Source organism: Patiria miniata, unplaced genomic scaffold, assembly GCF_015706575.1.
Source record: "Patiria miniata isolate m_02_andy unplaced genomic scaffold, ASM1570657v1 HiC_scaffold_30, whole genome shotgun sequence".
Lineage (NCBI taxonomy): Eukaryota > Metazoa > Echinodermata > Asteroidea > Valvatida > Asterinidae > Patiria > Patiria miniata.
The window spans coordinates 10,266,500-10,284,293 of record NW_024037070.1 but is presented as its reverse complement, the minus strand read 5'-3'; the positions used below and the strand labels follow the sequence as shown (position 1 = coordinate 10,284,293).

Here is a 17,794-nt window from a genome sequence, read left to right as displayed (position 1 = left end):
GGTCCCCCGTTGTGATTTATGATGCACACGGCTATAGGTAACCAGTGATGGAACAGTGCCCAGTAGTCCAGTTCTAAATATCTGACTGGAGTAGTCCAACCATCATTCTTTGAGTGAAGCTAGTCCAGTTATGGTTAACTGTAGTCCACTCCCCAATTTGCTCTTAGCAGCCGAACCCAAACTGAACCATTTTGGATAAAATGTTCCCAACCGAAGGCTGTGAGAAACTTTTAAATTTGGATTAAAAATTCTGTACTAGTTTCTTATCACCATGGAAACGTGGATGTTCTGCCTCGTTGTTCATCCCGAAGTTGTCGTGCTACCTGAGCAAAAGAGGAGGAATGATCTCTCATATCTTGGATGGTATCGTCAAGTTGGCCAAGACGTTCCCCCCGTTCCAATGCAGCCTGCACAGAGGGAAGACAAGAATATCAATGCTTAACTAATATACCTGTCCACTTAGCATGTCATGATACCTGTTCACTTACTAGTCAATCAATACTGGACTTAGATTATGTTCTCCTAAGTAGCCAGTCAATGGCAAGTGCACCCAAGCAACCACGGCAGCAGTGCACCCTCTACCACCTCAGAGGGTTTAAAAACTGCACTTGTTCCCTGGCCAGTGGCCAGTGGCCAGCGCCAGACTCTAAAAAGAATTGTGGTTTTTTTTGGGGGGGGGGGGGGGTGGCATTTGTGGGGCATGGAAAAAAACATTTTTTTGGGGGGGGGGGGGCAGTCCAAAAAAGGCAGTCCAAACTGGAGGAAGGAAAAAACTGGGGGGGGGGGCAAATGCCCCACCCCCTGGCTGTGGGAGGGGAACATATTCCAAAATCCAGTCTAGAGCCAAGACTGTACATTAGATGGACGATGTCAGGAGACTTACTCAGATTGAAGTAAATATTTTTAAAAGTATAATCTTGGGTGTACTGTTATGAAAATACATCTTATTTCAGTTCCTTAACTAAGTTCCAAGATAAACTAAGTTCATCTGCCTCACAGAAAATTCCTTCTCTGCTTTTTTTTTTCATTCTCAGTTGTGGCATTGCAATGTATGCTTTATTTGCTAGTATTTGGTTGTATTTTCTATATTAACTTTGTGTTTCCTGTAGTGTACATGTACAGGTTCTGATCCTATGATGTGAGCCACCACTGCAGTAGGCAAGCGTTTGGTTCGCAACCACGTTGTGTGCTGTACACTAGACAGCAGGGCTTATTATCATGTCAAATAATTGAACATTCTTTATCAAATGGCATAATGGCCACTACCTAATTAAGCCATGTACAGTTGCCACAACTGTGCAATCCAAGCACAGTTTTTGCCATCCGTCACAGCTTTGAAGGCTTACCTTATATTACATGTACCTACTGTGTGCAGTACTATACAATCTTTGCCTACTACAATGGCAACACTGACTTTCCGGTGCCCAGATTTAGGTCAGGATGTGAGAGAGGCCTATTTTTAATTTGTATTTGTAATTTTATTAGCCAAATCAAGCATTAGCTTTATTTATATTTTAAAAAAACTTCTCCTAACCCTAACCCCGTAAGGATTCCTCAGGACTACCCTGCTAAATCCAACAGAATCCAATGGTTACTTCCTCAGGCTGCTCAATCCAACAGAATCCAACTGTGCCTAATTTTTTAGTTGTCTGCTGGATCCAACAGAGTCCAAATTGGCGTTACTTATCAGTACCCAACAGAATCCGACTCTGAATATGTACATGTACATTTGTACAAGGGGTTTACTGCTCAATCCAACAGGCTCCAACGGGTATATGATATACATGTAGTTGGATTCTGGCAGGGTAAGCTTCCACACTTCTTTGCCAGAAACCTTACTGAATCCTTGTAAAACCCCCACTTTGTAGGAAACCAACATTTTCATATTCCTTGAACTTAAAGTTTCAAGGGGCAACGAGACCCGTAGTGACTGGGTAGCACCTTCCTCGATCCTGCGAATTCCTCCAGAATCTCCTGCGTGGCAGATTATGAAGAACATGTGTGGGTTAGGGGCCATTCAAAATTTTCGATGTTTTAAATTTTTTGATTTCTTTTTTTCAATTTGTTTTGACCCACCCACCCACCCCAATTTTCAATCTTAAAATATTGAACGAATGTCCAGTTCAGTGACGGCAGAATGCAGCTGCAGTCCGTATACAGTACCTTTGCAACAACACGGCCCACTGGCATTCCCGTACATATAGGAATTCAACTGGAAACACGTAAAACTTGTCCATTTCAAACGGTAATAATAAGTATCAGCTCGCTTTAAAAAAAAACCAACGTCTTGGCGTAAAGAGGCATTATGACTCCCATTATTCATGAAGTTTATTCAGAAATTTCCGTCGTTTTTGATAGGAAAAAAATAATTTCAACTCTCAACTCACGCTTTCCAGCACGTGTGGGTGCTGCCATGTTCACTGCAAGCAGATGAATACCATGCACATGCATGCAGGTTGCCTATTAAAGTACCGGTAGTCTTGAACACAAGTAGGTTTATTTTGTTGTCGCGATTCGTAACCGTTTTCCTGGTATTCCGCCACATTTGAACGGCGCACTGATTTTACATATGCTTTAAGTCTAACTTAACTGGTACCCATGCATATGGTGCTCCGATGGACGTATACACAATACACGGTACATTGTACATGTACCGGATGCATACTGTACCCGTACGGTACGGGCAAAGGGTGTACGAATCTGAACACAGAGAGTTGAATTGGCAAGTCAAAAGAGCTATTTTCTATCTTTTTAATTGAAAAAAGTGAATTTCAATTTTAAAAAATTTCAAAAAATTAATTTGACCCACCCACCCACATTTTCGAAATTTAAAAACATCGAACATTTTGAATGGCCCCTTAGGGGTTTTATATTTGACAGTTGTGTGTCCACAGATTTGTACACAGATTCAAATTTTTGTTCAATTGTACATGTACCTACCTTTCTTGGGTCACTTGCTGATTTATGAGCTGCCATTTTTTCTCTAACATCTCGTTCAACCTCAAACTTGCCAACTCGATCTAAAGAAACAAGCGGGAGACAGAGTCAACTAAAACAAATTCCGACTTTGGATTTGGTATGGTGACAGTGCCAATTGCTATTATGTCAACACTGGGAATATGTCCCACTTGTAAGATGAAATCAAGTCGTTAGACACTGTCGGATCATTACGTGTCAAATCACCCAATAAAATTTAAGTTTAAACCCCATCCCCTTCAAATTTAGTATATGGGGCAATTTAGGCTAAACAAACTGAAATTTTAAGTTTAAGTGCCATCGGACAAATGCTTTTCGCGCTACCGCCCGCCATTGTTTAGCAATTTTGATCAACATGGGCATGGCTGCCAATTTTCCAATGACCATATCTCCATAACCTGTGGGCCAAATTTGTTAATCTTGGTTTCTTTTGAAAGGCTACATCATAAGAAATCCAACTTTTACCATTGTTTTTCATGTCCGGGATATTTGAAGTATAAGGACCTTTTGACTTTGGAATTTGGCCTTGTGGATCACCCGACCTTGAGACGAACTTGGGTGAAAATTAAACCCCACCATGTTTTCTACAATACATGTATATCCAAAACTTGGGGGTATAATATTTTTTGTTTGGTTGTAATATGTTTTGTTTGGTTTCAAGCTCATCTCAATACTTGTTGCAAAATGTGATATCCCTATGCAGTGTACTAGTGGATTTAAATCAGGGATTTTTTGTCCCTGAAATGTGTTCATGTATAGGATTATCACATTTTGCAACAAAAATGCCAACTTTGACATGAGCTAGAAACCTAACAAAACATATTATACCCCCTAATTTTTGGATATTTTGTAGTAAACATCTTGGGGTATAATTTTCCTCAAAGTTCGTCTCAAGGTCACGTGATTCACAAGATCAAATTCAAGTTTAAAGTAAAGGTCAAAAGGTCATCATACTTCAAATTACTCTGACATGAAAAGTAATGGTAAATTTGGGTTCCTTATGATGTTCTCTTTACAAAGCAACCAAGATTAACCACGGATCCTAGACACCAGGATAAACGACTGTTCTCAGCTCCAGTACAAAATGCACTGAGCGGACTTGCCTTAATAATTGGTTAGACGCATGATAACGGGCCCGTTATATTAATACCCGTTGGCGCGTAATCGCGAATTTTCCAGATGTGCCATTGTGTTGCATTTTTGCACGACATCTAAAACGGAAATATTCATAAAACTGTAAGTAAAACTACTTCTTATTTAAGATATAATTGTTCCAAATTATTTAAGAAATAAATACTTCAGGATATAACAGATGGTATTTGTCGTCATGGATGAAGTATTTACCCGGGAATAAACGTCAAATTTTAAGGAGAACACCGTTTACCCAAATTTCGTTTTTAATGAGGCTTTTATTAAAAAGTTTTAGAGAGATGTGATGCCGAACCGATGAAAACAAAAGCGACATTTCATTGTTCATCTTAAAGCTAAAGATATTGTGCTCGGCATTACCATGGTTATGTAGTTATCACTTATCACTTATCAGAATTCAGTAATAAAGACCAAAAACGTAGACTCATGAATATTCAAAATATAATTCGCTGGCTTGACAGACTTCGAGGCCAGATCGGGCGCAGAGCCTTGCAAATCTGAAAGCCACCGCGCGCAGTGGTCTTTGTTGAAAAGTATTCATGGTATTTGCCACCAGTACAGGCCGTTATCACGCGTCTAACCAGGAGTTGGGCCGAGTCATTTATCCTGGTGTCTAGGATCCGTGGATTAACTAATTGGGCCAACAGATTACAGAGATGTGATCTTTTGAAAATTGGTGGCCACGCCCATTTTGACCAAAATTGCCAAACAATGGGGGGGAGGGGGGCAGTAGCAAGAAACCCATTTGTCGGATGGCGCTAAAACTTAAAATTTCAGCCTTTTCAGCCTAAATTACCCCACATACTAAATATGAGCCAATTGGAAGGGGGTGGGGTTTAATCCATTGGGTGATTTGACAGGGAATAACCTGTCCTACTTGCGCAGTATCGTGTTTACATCCAGCATCCAACAGGTCTAATAACTTGACTAACATGAATTCGGACAGTTATTCATTACTGCGACCAGCAAAATGCATATGCATTACGTTTCCATTGAGAGGGCCAATGATAACCTGTGGTATCGCTTGGGAAGCATCCATTATTAGAGTGGGGATACAGTTTGCAGCATGCTTGATCAATGCATGCTTTTGCAAACATTTGCAAACATCGGAAAACAAAACTACCAAATTTTACGAAATACCTTACTAGGATGTTGGTAAATGAAGGTCTAAAGCATTCTGTAAAATTATGGCACCTGGTGTGAAGTCATTTTCAAGAAAAGTGTTATTTTGTATAAATTTCCAACGGTGGTCAGCCGACCACCGTTGGAAAATCTAAATATTTTTCAACTACTGCTCAAAATTTACCATTTTTTTTTCAGTCCAAATTTTGTTTGCTATTAGTTACATGTTCATGAACGGGTGAAGGCTAGCTAGATTGGTTTCCTTACCCTACAATTTTCCGGCATCTACAAATTGATTCATTTCATTTTAGTGGAGTCAGGGAACCAGACTACTTGAACATTTTTTTTTTTTTTCTTTGTTTTTCCAGCATTTTCGAACACAAACCTTCAAACTTGTCAGTGTAACAATATTTTATCTATTATACTAACCCCTCAATTCAATCATTTCTGAAATTTATAGCAAAAGCCAATGATGTACATTCCCTTTAATATACATATTCATATCCTTCCGATTCTTAGCCAATCAAAGTGCTCCAACCAATTTTGGTAGCATTTCCCATGTCTTGTGAACAAACAGGGTTGCAGATTATTCATGTTGGTAATTGGGAGCGACGTACACGCATATGGGGCCGAGGATGTACGAATCGTTCCCGCGTGTTATTATACCGGGTGCTTCACTTAACTCCGGGACGGTATGCGGTTGTCAACGCTGGTAGTATGGTGCGGTACAAATATAAGTGGCGGCGCAGGAAGACTGAACCCGGCCACTTACCAACTTGATTTCAAGTCTGGGAATTAAACTATTAAGAATCTAACTCTACAGCAGAGATGATCAATGAACAATAACATCAATTCTATACAATTCAATCTGAAGTTAACATCCATATGTATCTACATGCTAAATAAGAACATCTGTCATTATTTTGAACAAAAATCTAATTTCTCACAAATTACAATGCATTTGAGTTGACACAAATACACCTCGTCATAATGATTTAACTATCATTATGAGCCTCTCATTTAACACAAAGATTTATTTCTCCCTTAACGTGACGAACTGTGCTCACATACATGTAGCAGTTAGCATCAATGGGTAATGATGGCATTTGCTTCTTTTTCTCAAGTGAGGTCATTTTTCCTAAATTGTAATTTGCAGCTGTATCCATGTAAATGGTGCATGCGTGTAGCTACCAGTAAAAAATTATAGATGCAAGAACAATGACAAATTCTACATTGTGTACAAATACATCTGAGTTTACCAATTCATTATTTTATGAAAACTGTTTTTGTTTTTTCAAAGCTATTTAACTGTACATGCATGTACATGTGCAGGTACATGCATGTACAGGTACATCATGTATGTACACATTATACACTCTTCCAACACTGAATTCTCTTAAATGTTGCTGTTGGTATTTTTCAGGAAACCATGATTATTGAGGGCAGTTTTTTACATGTAAAGCATGATCCTACGTTATGAACAACTTACAATGACTTATCAAATGGCATTATTAGGTTTTGGCAACACCTGTTATGTGATATCTCAGTGATGTCTATATAATATGCAGACAAGTACACACATTATTATCAGGCTCTTGGCATGGCCATATGGTTGGACAGGCTGTTCATGCATCATTGTGTAACTAATGCTTATGACAGACCAAACCTTTTCTACAGTAATTACAGTAGAACACGCCTACACCAGTACATACATACATACGCACTGGCATTTGAAGAGATGAGGGTTATAAGAAATGAGAAGCAGTGTGTATCATTTGTATGTGGGCACAATTAGTATGTTCCTTTTTTCTGGTGGCAATTCACTTTATATACTTCATTTCTGTCACATGTTATTTCGTAGAAAAGACTGCTTATCAAGTCTGACATTAATTTTTTCACACCATAGGTACTGTGTACAAACAGATTGTACTTGTATGGGTGGGAATGACAACCATATTTATTGGTGATTCAGAAAATACCCATTCTTATTGGTCAAGAGCCTGTCACATGGGTGGTTTTAAATGGTTGATAAAACGGCGACTGGTTTTAAACACTTTTTTTCCCGGCACCGCTGCGTTTCGCAATCTCCTTATAAGATTTTGAGCACTTCTCACATGAGGCACATACCGTAAACAAAGCTACTAGGGTGTTTCACAAAACATAATAAAGTAAAATTGTTGAACAAAATCGTTGGAAATTTGAAATGTTTGACTTGTTTTGTCTTTTTGAAAGGGTTCAGCTCAGGCCATTATCCGTGTCCTGGCCCGTAGCTGGTTTTAAACGTACATGTACTCGTTCCAATTAACTAACCCCCTAGTACTTCCTCAGGACTACCCTGCTAAATCCAACAGAGTCCAACCGGACTTTCCTGCTCAATCCACTGTGCCTCATTTTCAGTTGTCTGCTGAATCCAACTGAGTCCAACTTGGCGTTACAATAAAATGCGGTTCAGTTGCCAGCTGAATCCAACATTTTGCATGAGAAATGTACACAAGGGGTTTACTGCTCAATCCAACAGTCTCCATCGGGTATGTGACATAGTTGGATCCTGTTGGATTCAGCAGGGTTAGGGTTAGTATTGTTAAGTATAGATGAGTAGTGATGTAGGCATCTGCTGCTGATCAGTTTGTAACTCAAAATCCCTGAACTTTTAGACAGTCCCTGGCTGTTTGATGCATACAAAATTAAAAAGATATTAATATTAATAATAATACCGGAGTCTTAGATAGCGCACGTATCTACCAACAATTAGGTACTCAAGGCGCTGGAAATTATGTCTATTATTAAAGACAGGTAAATGAAGTTTATGAGAAATATGAGACCAATTATGTAGCACATTATGAGGGTTTACAAGGTGCTGCGGCGCATATTGTAGCCACTGCCAGAAACCGGGGCAACCCCTTCTCTTAGCGAAAAGTGTTACTGGGTTCTATTAACGTGCATTACACAACACACGGGACCTAACCGGTACGTGTGGCTTTACGTCCCATCCGAAGGATGAGGCAATAATGGTAAAGTGCCTTGCTCAAGAGCACAAAGGACCATGTTCCCACAGTCAGGATTCGAACCCATGTACCATGGCACACGAGTTAAACACCATAACCATTGGAGCACAGCACCCCATATTCCAGATACAATGAATGTTATCACCCTAACATTTCTCTGCTTACCTTTAGCATAGTGAGATCTCATCCGTTCTCCAGGAATAAATCCCGTTTTCTTTTTACCTGCCTTAGCTGTTGATTAAAAAAAAAACTTTTTATAACATGATATTCACGATGTAGGATGGGACACTGTATTATCGCAGTATAACGTTTCCCGATCAGAATAGAGATTGCTCACTAACCTTCTCAAATTGTCAAAAATTTGTGATGTTTAACTAACTTTTCACTTTGAAATAAAAATTCTGGCAGTGGTTTCATTTAATTTCCTGTACCATGCCTGTGAAAATATGTGCACACAGTATGCGAGCGGAGGTAGACTCTCTGTTGTCGCAGTAGGGACGGATGCTTTCTACAATGACCTGAATTTTTGTATTCATGATTATTGTTGGACCAACACATCCCCTGGAAAATGTCTGTTAATTGCCTAAAAAAGTTCTACCCGATGTAAGACGATTAGGCCTGCATAATTATTTCTTTTACAGCCCGGCCCCGAAAGAAAAAAATATCATGGAGACAAATCTACTGATTGCCAACTGTACACTTATAGTGCGACGTATATTTTTTATGTGTACGCTAGTCCTTGTTTGGATTCCATACAAGTTTTTACGATTTGGTGGTGGAAATATCGTTCTTCGACATCATTGGCCTTTGCAGCAGCGAAATGGGAACCAGACAATGAAACTTTCATGGACTCATCATCAGAGATACATTCTGTAAATGTTAAAAGATAGCGGGTACCTTTTGGCAGACACCATACGGCAAAAATTTGCAAGATAAAGAAAAAGTACAAATCTTTTAAAAATCACCAAAATTTACCAAAAGACGCGACATTTGTATTATACAATTTTTTATACAACTTGGCAGAAAGGCCTTAGTTACCAATGAACAGGATAACATCACCGCTAGAGAGTGTACTGGCAACGTAAAAAAGATAAATTTCTGATTTCGGGATAATAGACTTGCTGCGATAATATAGAGTCGGACTATACCAAAACACAGGCAAGTCAAACTGCAAGAAAAACACCTCAGGAAACAGGGTTGGGCATACATTATACATGTAGTTATAGTTTGCACACGGAGACTTTGAATCCTTAATTTCCTCTCCCAGCAGACATAAAGGAAGAGTATTCAAACACCATTTCTAGCTGGCAAATTAAGTCATGTATGAAACTACAATGCACATACATGTACGTACATGTATGTACTTTTTTCAAAATCAGAATCCTTCTGGGGCCTTAAGCACAGGCAAAACTAGAACCACTGCTTAATTCTTCCCTGTTGCCTACATTACCAATCCCTTGATTTCCCCTTACAAGTAATACGATAACGAAGCATATCCCCTCAAATGTTACAGATGTACTGTCCATGCTATTTTGTGTTTCACCCTCAAAAATTGATTTCTTTTAATCAAATTGCTAATTTTATAGCAATACAAGTGATACACTTTTGAATGAGACTCTGAAAGAAACAAATTGTCCAATATTTAGTCATGGAATAATTACTGTACAAAATTGTTATAACCTGCAAGCCAACAATAATTCAGCTGGGGGCAAAGTTGTCATAATGGTCACAATTTGTTAGAAGTAAAAACCAGTTTAGTTAAAGAGCATGGACAGTAGGGGTACTTCTTTATTTTAAACATCTTTAGATATGATGACATGTTTCAGTATACAAATATTGAGTGGCTCAGAGTGGAATGCGAGGAATATTATCGCAAGGTAAAATCTGGCTTTTCTATTTCACAAGGCAAAGCCGAGCAAAATGGAAAAGTCCAGATTTTACCAAGCGATAATATTCTTCCCATCTCACAATTTAAAGCCACTCAATATTTGTTTTATGTAACTGACAGAACCTTGTCATTTGATTTACAGTTAAAATAAACTTCTATTTCAATACAAAATTGGTGGGAAATGTGTTTCACTCTTCCAAATCACCCCTTCACGAAATGTTGGAACCCAACTCTGTAGCTACTGGCCCTTGGAAACAATACACGCTACGCGCATGCACACCAGCATGCATTTACACCCAAATACCGCGCCGTGGAACAAAGATGATCTTAAGTGTTGAATAGTAAATCCCATTCACCATGGGCGAATGGGACTTTTTGAGCCCCGGCGTGAATGGGAGCAATAATGAATGTCACGTGATGTGTGTTCCACCAATCAAATGACAAGGATCTATATCAGCTACATTGTACATGGCACTAGCACTAAGGCCAAAAAAAACAAAAAACTTTTGCTTCTGATTACATGCCTTTCAAAAATAGGGTCGGTCGGTCGGAATTTTTTTTTTTTGCCAATTTTTTTTCATACAGATTGAATGGGGTATGTGCGAAGTTTTAGCTTGAACTATTTCCATTGCACTATGAAAGCTATACATAAAATGGCCACAAAAAGTGAATAAAGCCTACCTTACTTATTGTCAATATATTTACGTTCGTTAATTCTTAAAAAATAATGGAAAATTCAGGTCGTTCGCACCATATGCACAATGTTAGTCAAGACGAGAAGCTGGCCAAATCTCCAAAGTGTGTGATGCACTGTGTATGTGTGGCGCGCGGCCGACAGACCTCGATTTTACGGTCAAAAATTTCGGAAACACGCTGCATTGTATCACTCCAAATACGAGTAGTGCGATCTCAAAATGAACTCTTGAACACGGAAAATACATATACACAGAAAAAGCTAGATCAATTCTGTGAATTAACTTGCAAAAATGTTCCTTCTCCATCGGCATGATCAGTGTTTTCTTGGCATTTTTACGATGTCGAATCCGCACCGGCCTGCAATGCATAGCCATGCTAGCGCTATCGATCGCATAGCCATGCACAGACTGGTTACCGCATTTTCATCATGTCTTCTAAATTGGCCCCTGCGCGGGGAGGCGGGAACCAGTCGTTGCTGCATTGAGCTAGGTTTACGCACGTGATTATAGTCACCGTGACATCGAATTGCAAAGTAGTTATATCGCGAAGCGAATTTGTAAAAATAACAGAGGTTTCTTTTGAAAAAAATTGCGAATGTAAGTAAGAAAACAAATACCAGTAAATACAAGCAATTTTTGACGCAAAAGGGTTGTTGAGAGTTATTTTGTGACAGAAAAGACAACAAGATTATATTTTTATTTATTCAATCATTATTATTTTTTTTGCATTGCTGATAAAATTTTTAGGGTCGCAGCCTAAAAATAGGGTCGGTCGGGTAACCGGAAGAAGTATTTTTGGGGGGGGGCCTAAGAATATAGAACAGGCATTACACATAAATGTAAATGTATGCCTAGTAATGCAAGTTGCAAGAGTGAAACCAAAACAACAAAACAACTTTACATGAATGTATGATGTAATATAAGTTTGTGTACAAACAGTAGTCGGGTTGGCATAGTGGTTACTTTGCTCGCCTTTCACCTATAAGGCCCGGGTTCGATTCCTGCCCCAGTCCACATGTGGATTGGGTTTTCAGTCCCTACTGGACGGTCAATATATCTGGCCGCACCTTTCCCGATGCATCAAGACTTAGATGAGAAAACTGTATCATTTTTTGGCAAGTATTCCATTCACTGATACTTACTTCCTACTTTGCTGGCAGTACCGGTAGTCTGCGACTCCCTGCTGTTTTTCTTTGAATACAATGGCTTCTTGACATCTCCCTCCATGGCTCTTTCCTCCATGCTGAACTTTTTTTTGTCCGGCCGAGATGTTTTTTTCTCTTGAAGACTTTTGCGTTGCTTTTCAATCTGCTCGCCACTGCTACTCTTAGAAGGCATCGAGACCATGGATGTTGCCCTAGCCTTGGCTCTCTTGAATGACAGCTGTGTTTTCTTAATGAGTGATAGGCCTTTAGAAGGTGTGGCCTCTTGATCGCTGTCTTCATCCTGGTCTGATGCTGCAAGGTCCTGGGTTGATATGGTAGATGGTTCATGGCCAGCAGATGGTTTAGGAGATCGACACAATGAAGATTCCTCCTGAGCAGCACTTGGTGGATAGACAACCTTGGCAGCCATTGCTGCTGCCACTAACTCATCTATCTCCCTATCCACATCACCCTGTGACATATCATCACTGACTGCTTCATCAAGATTGCTAGTCACCTCAGTCTCAGAAGCTTGACCTTCTGAGGTTTGCTGGAGTGATATACCGCTCTTTGATACATGGAGATCAATGGTAGATGACTGTTCATCAGATGATGGTTCTGCTGACTGTGTAAGCTCATCTGTGCTAGGGCTTTGTTTCACGTTCCTATTTGTGTCGGGTGGTTCTTGATACTGTAGTTCATGTTTATCCTCCACTGTTGACACAGAGCCATAACCCTTGGACGATGGCTCCTGCTCTTCGTCATCAGCTATGATGCATTTTTCCTCACCATCATCTTCTGTAGCATCGTTGTTATTGCAACAGCAGCCACCCATGATGCAATACTCACACTCTCACAAAAGTTTAATGGGTATACATGCTGCATCTACCTTCACATTGGAAAACAATGTCAAAAATACAGATTTATGTTAAAAAGAAAGTTAAATGGCAATTTGTTTGCTTTAAATAGTGGGTTTACATTGTACATTGTATAGGCAGTGGGCCAAAGCCTGTAACGTGCAGTTTCGTCTTAACTTTTTAGTGGCATCTTAATTTCTCGGTTATAAGTAGTTTGGAATATTTTAATTGATATTTTACAATGTGCACATCACATCGTTTGCACAAATTAGAAATAAAGGGGACTGTTTCCCCAATGTAACTGTACCACATGAGGGCGATCGCCATGCATCGCTGCCATTACGTACCAGCCTCGCCTCCCTCGCCTACATTAACCCCTGGCCGTAGGGAGTACGTATACATTTTTGATTTTTTTCAAATTACCGGTTGTTGTGAACAGTGTAAGTGGTCTTGGGGGATCTATTCGGAGTAACTTTCTTTCTCATATGTATTCTCTTTACCAGTTTTTTTGGGCCTTATGTCTTCCAGGGTATGCAAAAATAAATGCATACCGTATGTCAGTTTTATAAATTCCTACAACTTACAAGAGAACGAAAATCCCCTTTTTAGTTTCTGGACTCACCTAAAATAGCTAGCGATGTCATGTGGCAGGATTAATATTAATTTGGAGGAGCATATAGCCCCATAAATGTGGCCAATTTACTGGACTCGACTAGGCCCTTCCTCCGTAAATAAAGCCCACACTTGGAACATGTACCCAGAGATGTAGAACTTTGTCAAATTTGGGTTTTCACATTTAGACTTTATTTGTAGTTAATTTACGCTTTAGAAGCATACTCACTCTCTTTAAAGCGATAGAAAAGTAGTCCCCCTTTTTCAGACATATACTTTTCTTGTAATTTCGTGTTGGAATTTAGATATTGAATTGATGTACATGTACATGTACCCTAATGTGGCGCGGCCCCTAATGTGGTGCACTTTGATTTTTTGCCTGCAGCGCCTAGCTAGAGCAAAGGTTTTAACTGAAATTTCACAGTTCTAAACACCCCCGGGAGTAATTGCAGAATACCCCGCCACTCGGAAATACACCCCTAAAATCTCTAGCTACGAGGTTGGAATCACTGGAAAAGAAACAATTCAAGTCCATGCCAGCTACGCGGATACTGAGTGGGGGTCCATTATTTGAGAGCGAAGCAACACAAAAGGAATGGGAGTTGCTGAAAAAATTCTAAGTCCAAACCAACCACCATGTTGCCGACTACGCGGATACGGAGTGGGAGTCCCCTTGAATATGCTTGAGAATGAAGCAACACAAAAGGAATGGGAGTTGCTGAAAAAATTTGTAAGTCCAAACCAACTACCCTGTTGGCGGCTACGCGGATACGGAGTGGGAGTGCAGTGAAGCAAGATGCATAGTACATACAAGTAGCGCTGAGAAGGTTTATTGAGGGTAATCAACCGTGACTCCGTAGCCGGCTACGAGGTGGATAGATTGAGTGGCGGGGTATTCTGCAATTGTGCCCACTCCCGTTCATAAATCACGAGTTTATGTACCCGTTACAAAGTTAAAAGAAAATGTTAAATTTCGGCGTGATTTTCCGATTGTTTTTTTGAGTGCACAGTGAACCCTTTGAGAAATGTCAGAGTCGGAATCGGCTCCCAGAAAATTCAATGAAAAAAATTACATGTAAAGAATAACTGTGTCACCTTGTGAGGCAGTGCTCCGTAGATTTCAACGTGAAATACATGTTATTCCACTACGCATGTTTTCAAACGGTGTCTTTTTCCTGTGAAACTGCGAGCTTTATTACTTTATTCTCTGTTCCTTTCCCATAATTTTATTTACTGCAGCGACACCGCCATGCCGCCTAGAATAAACCATTTACTGCACAGCACAAGTACACGCTATAGGCACGTACACACTGGTACCTTGCTTTCAACAAACACATGGAACTGGTCGAGTGCTGGAGGAATCGGCTCTGGCGCTATGGCAGACCCGTGTACAAATTTACCCAGCTCTGACTTTGAACGAGTCATGGGTGGTCCGGATCAACTGCTATTATCTAGCAGGTACATGTATAGCAGCCTATTTTTCACCATGTGCACCAAACAGAAAGAAGTTTTAGAAATGAAGCAAAGGAATAATTCATTTTCATGCAACGGTAGATTCGAGACTCGTATGGACTATGGAGCTGGGGATTTTATTACATGTACCCTGGCCCACAGCTCGCGAAATCCAAATCTCAAAACAACGCTGTACCCAGTACACGGGTCCACAGAGCCAACATCTGCAACACTATTGCCGGGGCCATCAGAGTCGATTCCAGCACTCAGAGCCGGTGTGACAAAAAAAATTACTCATGTGAACAACGGACTGCTTTTTCGTGATCGTTCATTTTTCTAATTATCTATGCAGGCCGGAGCATGCGCAATACCACCATGGGGTCCGTATTTTATAAAACTAAATTCACGCTACACCGATTGTCCAAACAGACTAGTATTGGGTTCAATGCACTGCATGCATGCATGCAAGCCTCGTGGCCCGACCGCAGACATCGTAGGGCGGTTTGTCTCTGACTCTCCAGTGATGTATTTGGAGTCTGTGGTTTTTCCTCGCCATTGTTTTGACTAGCAAGATTGAACAATGTCCCAGTGTTGAATTCCTACCTGTGTGTAGCCGATTCTCAGCTCTGGGTTTTGTGCACAGAGAATGGGTAATTTAATCTGGAACTGATTCTTTTGGAGCTGGAACCGAGGATAGCGGGTACCCGGTTTTCCAAAAAATTGGACTCACAGTTCCGGTTCTTGTATTGGCATGATTGGAGCCGGGTAACCTCGCAATACTAATTTCAACGGTCCCAAGTAATAAAGTCAGACGTGTATGAGCTGTCGGGAATGTTTTGAAGTTGTACAATAACGTAAACTATAGTTGGGACCGCAAAATAAAAACAATTGTAGTGGCCCAACTATAGATGGGCCCCACCCATAGCTAATTTCAATGGTCCCAAGTAAAGTCAGATGTGTATCAGAGCTGTAGGGAATGTTTTATAGTCGTACAGCAATGTAAACTATAGCTGGGACCGCAAAATAAAAACAGTTGAAGTGGCCCAACTATGGGCCCCACCCATTAACAGAAGAAAAATAGGAAAACATAATTCTCATCTGCACACAAATTAAAACAGGTCGATTAAATTACTGTCATAAAAAGGCATTCACACCCAATTGTGGTTTAAAAACGATGGCAAAAATATATTTACAATAATTTACATCAAAGAAAAACAAGTCTGAAGTTTTATGGGGAGACCCCTTGGTTTTATAGGGGGCAGGGGGTGCAAAAGCTCATCAAATAGTTCCACTAGGGTTGACGAGTGCATGTATACATGTATGAGTTTAAACCCCAACGTTTCAGTGTTTCCTTGTTCTGGCATAAGGGAGTTCACTCTGTCATGTCTGTAGTTCATTTAAAATAAAGTCATAGGCCACTAAATGATTATCCAGTGGAAAACACGAAACGCCCTTACAATATCCATCGGCAATTCACCAGCTGCACTCGCCACAACCATGCTACAACTAATGCGTACAGGCGCCGGCCTCCGCTCCCAACTATACATGTAGTTGGGCCAGCCCAACTGCAGAACTACATTTGGGACCGTCCCAACTATAGTTGGAACCGATGCCATAGTTGGGGCATAACAGAGATATGGGACCATAGAGCTATATTAAATTACTAGAGCGCTAACTCCTCATTCTTGCGCGCGGAGACGCTTTGAAGCCGCTCTGGGCGCAGACATTTTTAATTTATGTGCGTGTTTGTAGAACACAATCATAATAGATGGATTGAATTTTTAAAGAGTACTCTAAATGCAACGCGCATGAAGTAGAAGATACGCAAACAACTTAAGCGCGTCATGACGGTTCAAAAACCGTCACAGCAAAAGGCATCTGCGGCGGATGCGCGCACAAAAGCTGCATTTACATGTAAATGCATATGGAGCATGTCAGCTGGAGTTACTCAAGCTAGTAGTAGTCAGGTAGTACTAGTATGGGACTAACTTTTTTTTAGCCTAGTTTGATTTGCCATATTTTGAATATATTTTTAGGGTTCCTCCTACGCCCTAGTACTAGTACACAGCCATTCAGAAACATTACAATTTCTGATTACAATTTTTGGGTTGTCATCAGTTCAAAAATTAAATTTTGAAGGAATATCAACTTACCCCCTTCAATTCAGTTCCAAAACACGAGGATCAAGTCTGTGGACGACGTACGTGCGTAGGCCTACACATAATATGTACACGTAAATACGGGGTCCCGTAAATACATATGTAGTGCATGGCACGCACATACAGTGAGCCATGACTTTATAATACTTGATAGCTCTGCGTTAATCTTACACAGCGCCCTCAATGACACTTTTTTGGGTCTTCCACGCCAAAACTTATGCTTCAAATTAAAATGCAGATTCGGAATGAAAGAAACGTATTTCTATTCCGCTCGAAAAAACAACAATTCATCAGGGCAATTAGCTCAGTGGAACCGCTAAAAAAAAATGCTCGAAACAGCTTAGTTTACTTGAAAGTTCCAACATGAAACAGTTTGTAGGCCTATCTTAATGTTGTAAAGGATTATTATGGGAAGTGGATGAAAAAGTGAAGGATATCATTTTGAAGGATAAGCAAAGAACCAATTAATCCTGTTAATTATAACATCAGCATGTGGTTGTTTTGTTACAGATTCAGTATGACTTGACTTTTGGGGGTAAAACAATAAAGAGAAAGAAACAGGCAAATTAGAGAGAAAAAAATCAACTTTCTAATCTCCCCACTAGAAAAAGAAAAAAGAATTGCAAACACAGCTTGATGTAAAGTGAGCTCAGGTACTTTTTTTTTACATTTTGGCTCATTCGACCAGTGACGTCATGCTTGTCGAGGCAAAAGCTGCCACTCAAGCGTTTTTC

General features: G+C 40.1%; 1 protein-coding gene across 1 annotated transcript; it reads right to left on the bottom strand.

The window, feature by feature from the left end:
• Window positions 1–6: 6 nt before the first annotated feature.
• Window positions 7–17,184, bottom strand: LOC119739223. Its single transcript, XM_038214075.1, has 5 exons — window positions 17,055–17,184; window positions 11,978–12,869; window positions 8,418–8,483; window positions 2,941–3,020; window positions 7–407 (listed from the first exon to the last, which is right to left on the bottom strand). The coding sequence occupies exons 2-5, from the start codon at window positions 12,813–12,815 to the stop codon at window positions 267–269; spliced, it is 1,125 nt and encodes a 374-aa protein (XP_038070003.1). The 5' UTR covers window positions 12,816–12,869; window positions 17,055–17,184; the 3' UTR covers window positions 7–266.
• Window positions 17,185–17,794: the final 610 nt, after the last annotated feature.